General features: G+C 48.7%; 1 protein-coding gene across 1 annotated transcript; it reads left to right on the forward strand.

The window, feature by feature from the left end:
* Positions 1–3,620: 3,620 nt before the first annotated feature.
* On the forward strand, positions 3,621–4,664 carry LOC126494938 (eukaryotic initiation factor 4A-III-like; the record flags this gene model as incomplete). Its single annotated transcript, XM_050132499.1, has 1 exon — positions 3,621–4,664. A coding segment is annotated over exon 1 (1,032 nt), but the record flags the coding sequence as incomplete, so codon positions are not given.
* Positions 4,665–4,667: the final 3 nt, after the last annotated feature.

Raw genomic sequence — 4,667 nt, forward strand, 5'->3', positions numbered from 1 at the left:
CCAAGTCCCAAATCTTGATAGTTCTGTCGGCAGAGCCAGTAACGAACCACTGATTGCCAGGTTCCACAGCAATGCACCGAACCCAGCCAAGATGCCCACTGATAACCCTATAGAGTTTCCACGGTGGGTGCCACTGGGGTTTGGGCATTGTAGGGGCTTTTTGAGCCATTGGTGCAGAGTTCTTGGTATTGCCGGCCTCCATGATCACAGAGTTCACCGCTGTGGCCTGGGAACGGTCAGAAGCTCCTGGGTGTCGGTACTCACTCCCAGCAGGTCCAGGACCATTGGCATCAGCTCTGGCCTGATTCGGCAGCGCCACAGCTAAGGGCTGTGCTGCTGACTCACTGGGCATTCTCTGGGCCTTGGTGGCGGCGGTCAGGGCAACACCGGGTCCTGGCGGGAATGGATGTGTACCTGTCACCAGGTATTCAACATCTTGTCCTTGATTGGCAGGATACTGTTTATGGGGATCTGACTCTGCCGCGTTCTGAGGTTCCTTCTCCTTAAGGTTCTCTTTAGAAGTGGGCATATGCAAGAAAGGACTATACTCATTACGAAGCTTGATTGCCATCTTCCGCTTGTGGCTCACTTCATCCAAAACCACAGGTTTTCCATTATCAGCTACAAACATGTCGTGGGTCCTCTTTAGTGACCTGAACACCAGTGTGTGTACAGAATGCTTCTGGACCTCCTCCACCAGAGTCGCCGTGGCTCAGCCCGCTCCTCCAGCAGCCGACTAACTCGACACAGAATTCGCCGCCACTATTCTACCTTAAAGCTTTTTGAAATGAAAATTTTAAGTCCGAGTATGGTGGCGATCCTGCCTCCAGGAATCCTCAGAATGAGACTGGCTGAGAGCCTTCTCCTCCTGTCTTATATCCCTCTCTAGGTCTGGGATTAAAGGCGTGCCCCACTCCGCCCAGTTTCTGTGACAAACTAGTCTGGCTACTTGGATTAAAGGTGTGTGATGTCACTGCCTGGTGTGTGTGGCTGACCAGGGTGGTTGTTATGCACTTTGATTTTCAGGCAAGCTTGATTTACTAAAACACAAATGAAATACCAGTACAATAAGCAGTCTGACAGTGTGACCGCCTAGATCTAGTGCCCACCAGGGTACCACATGCTCCTCTGCTATCTGATCAAGACTGCCTCAGACCAGCATCTGAACCCATTCTACTCACCACAACGGGGAAATCATTGCTTTCCAAGTTCACCTGAACTTGGAGTCAAAAGTGTATCTATAAATGTCAGAAATCAGAGGCAGAGTAGGCTGCCTCGGATGCACGGTTCATCTAGCTCATCCTTACAGTCCTTACAGTCCTTACAAATTACTCCACATGACTTTGGGGCCCCGCTTACTATGTTCTTAAAACTTTGTTTTTCATGGCTGTCGATAGTGAACGTGGCCAGGTGGTGGTGGCACATGCCCTTGAAACCAGCACTCAAGAGGGGGGCAGAGGCAGGTGGATCATTGTGAGTTCAAGGCCAGCCTGGTCTGCAAGAGCTAGTTCCAGGACAGGTGCTACCACATTCCTCATTATATCACTCATTGCAGTTGGGGACAGAAGCAGGTACTCAGTGAGAAGCACCTGTGCATGGGCACATACAAACCAGGCCTGTGCGTCCTTTCCAGGATGTCCAGGGCCTGGTTTTATGCTCATCACACTCTCGCTAATGGTTGGTTTGTCATTTTAATTCCTCTTAGAACTTCAGAACACCCTCTCTAGCCTGGCACCGAGCAGCTCCCAGTCCCATGCCCACAGCCTTGGGCGAGAGGATCTCTTCCTTCAGGGCCCAATGTCTTGCTGAGTGACCTGTAAGGACTTCTCAGAAGGATGAGCTAGATGAAGCATCCACCCAAGGTATTCTTCTCATCCCCTCTGCTATCTCCCCTCTTTCCGGAGGCATCTCCCTGTCCAGCCATTCCTGCTCCTCAGCTAATTTCAAATAAAGTGGCTTGGTCTACCTGGTGTGTTTTTTATGTGTCTTCACCCACATGAGATCGATTCTGCCGGACAGTTCCTTCTCACCCAACTGCTCCCTGTGAACTCTGCCTCTGATTTCTGACATTGATAGATACACGTTTGACTCCATGTTCAGGTGAACTTGGAAAGCAATGATTTCCCCTGTTACGGTGAGTAAATGGGTTCAGGTGTTGGTCTAAAGCAGTATTGATGAGATTGCAGAGGAGCGTGTGGTACCCTGGTGGGCACTAGTTCTAGGCAGTCACACTGTCAGACTGCTCAGTGTAATGAGATTTCATTTCTATTTTAGTAAATAAAGCTTGCCTAAAGATCAGAGTGTAAACCAATCACCATGGTAGCCTCACTGACCAGCCAGTGGCATCTCACACCTTTAATCCAAGTAGCCAGACTAGTTTGCTATAGAAACCAATCGGTAGTGGTGCACGCCCTTAATCCCTGCTCTAGAGAGGAATATAAGACGGGAGGGAGACAGCTCTCAGCCAGTTTCATTCTGAGGAGTCTGGAGGCAGGTCGCTATACTAGGACTGACAGAGAGGTATGTTGTAGTGGCTAGCTGCTTTGCTTTTCTGGTCATCATGTTGAACCCCAATATCTGTGTCTGTGTTTTTATTAATTGTGCTACAGCTTATTGAGACTTACTCCAAATTCTCTACACCTCCTCACCCTTAGCATCCCATCCTGTATGGTTGCAGCAGGCTTCTCAGTTTCTCTGAAATTGAGTCATCTTCAAAAACAGAGACAACCCCAAACCTTCCTTTTTCTCTTAAACTGTGTTGTTTTTATTTTTTTTGTTGTTTGTTTTTGGGACAGTATTTCTCTGTGTGACAGCCCTAGCTGTCCTAGAACTCGCTTTGTTGCCCAGGCAGGAATCTAATTCACAGAGATCCGCCAGCCTCTGCCTCCCGGGTACTGGAATTAAGGCATGCGCCACCACCACCCGGCCTTTCTTTTTTTCTTAAATAAAGTAAATATGCTTCCTATACATTATTTTTTTACTTTAAACCTATGACTTGTGTAAGTTAAACTCTTTTAAAAGTTCCCATAGTGCTTTTGCGACGTTAGTGTAGGATAGAAATATTCTATGGACCGAAATCGGGAGTGGAACAGCAGAATAGTCTGAGAATCTGCAGGCTTGGCTTGTGTATTGGTTTGCTGTCTATTTTCTGGACGGCTTTGTTTGTGTTTTCTTGGCTTACACATGCCAAATAACTCTTATGTTAGCAACAGACTTAAGAAAAAGACTGAAAATTTTCATTTTAAAAATGTTTTAAGCCAGGGCTTGAGGGGTGAACATCTTTAATCCCACTATTTAGGAGGCCAAGACAGGCGTATCTCTGTGATTTGGAGGGCATCCTGGTCTACATGGACCTGGAGACCCTGACTCAAAAAATAAAAAGGAAAACAAAATTTAGAGTGTAAGAAAATACAATACGCAGAAAAAGTATTTGTCCAATACCAAAGAAACCTGAGACCTGAGAGTCTCATCGTAATGATTTTATTTTAAAATTAATCTTATTCCTTTTGAGACAGTGTCTTGTATTATTTGCATTGCACTGTATTGAACTTTTAAAAATTTGCAGGTTGGCCTGCTGCTGCTCACGCTCCTCACCTCTCTGTGGACTCGGAATCCTGGGGGCCACGGCCACGATGGCGACTCTGGGCTGCGCGCGGAAGCAGGTGCTCAAAGAGGAGGACATGACCAAAGTGGAGTTCGAGAGCAGCGAGGAGGTAGATGTGACACCCACGTTCGACACCATGGGCCTGCGGGAGGACCTACTGCGCGGCCTCTACGCCTACGGGTTTGAGAAGCCTTCGGCAATCCAGCAGCGCGCTATGAAGCAGATCATTAAGGGGAGAGATGTCATAGCACAGTCTCAGTCTGGCACCGGCAAGACGGCCACCTTCAGCATTTCAGTCCTCCAGTGCTTGGATATCCAGGTTCGAGAAACCCAGGCTTTGATCTTGGCTCCAACGAGAGAGTTAGCTGTACAGATTCAGAAGGGTTTGCTGGCTCTGGGGGACTACATGAATGTACAGTGCCACGCCTGCATTGGGGGCACCAATGTTGGGAAGGACATCCGGAAGCTGGAATATGGGCAACATGTTGTGGCAGGCACCCCGGGACGTGTCTTTGATATGATTCGCCGTAGAAGTTTAAGGACACGGGCGATCAAGATGTTGGTTTTGGATGAGGCTGATGAGATGCTGAACAAAGGTTTCAAGGAGCAGATCTACGATGTCTACAGGCACCTGCCGCCAGCCACACAGGTGGTGCTCATCAGTGCCACATTGCCTCACGAGATCCTGGAGATGACCAACAAGTTTATGACCGACCCCATCCGCATCTTGGTGAAGCGTGATGAATTGACTCTGGAAGGCATCAAGCAGTTCTTCGTGGCGGTGGAAAGAGAGGAGTGGAAATTTGACACTCTGTGTGACCTCTACGACACGCTGACCATTACCCAGGCTGTCATCTTCTGCAACACCAAGAGGAAGGTTGACTGGCTGACAGAGAAGATGAGAGAAGCCAACTTCACTGTGTCATCCACACACGGGGACATGCCCCAGAAGGAGCGCCAGTCCATCGTGAAGGAGTTCCGCTCAGGTGCCAGCCGAGTGCTCATTTCTACAGATGTCTGGGCTCGCGGCCTGGATGTCCCTCAGGTGTCCCTCGTCATTAAC

This window comes from Alexandromys fortis, unplaced genomic scaffold, assembly GCF_014885135.2.
Source record: "Alexandromys fortis isolate MF-2015 unplaced genomic scaffold, M_Fortis_MF-2015_v1.1 scaffold_392, whole genome shotgun sequence".
Lineage (NCBI taxonomy): Eukaryota > Metazoa > Chordata > Mammalia > Rodentia > Cricetidae > Alexandromys > Alexandromys fortis.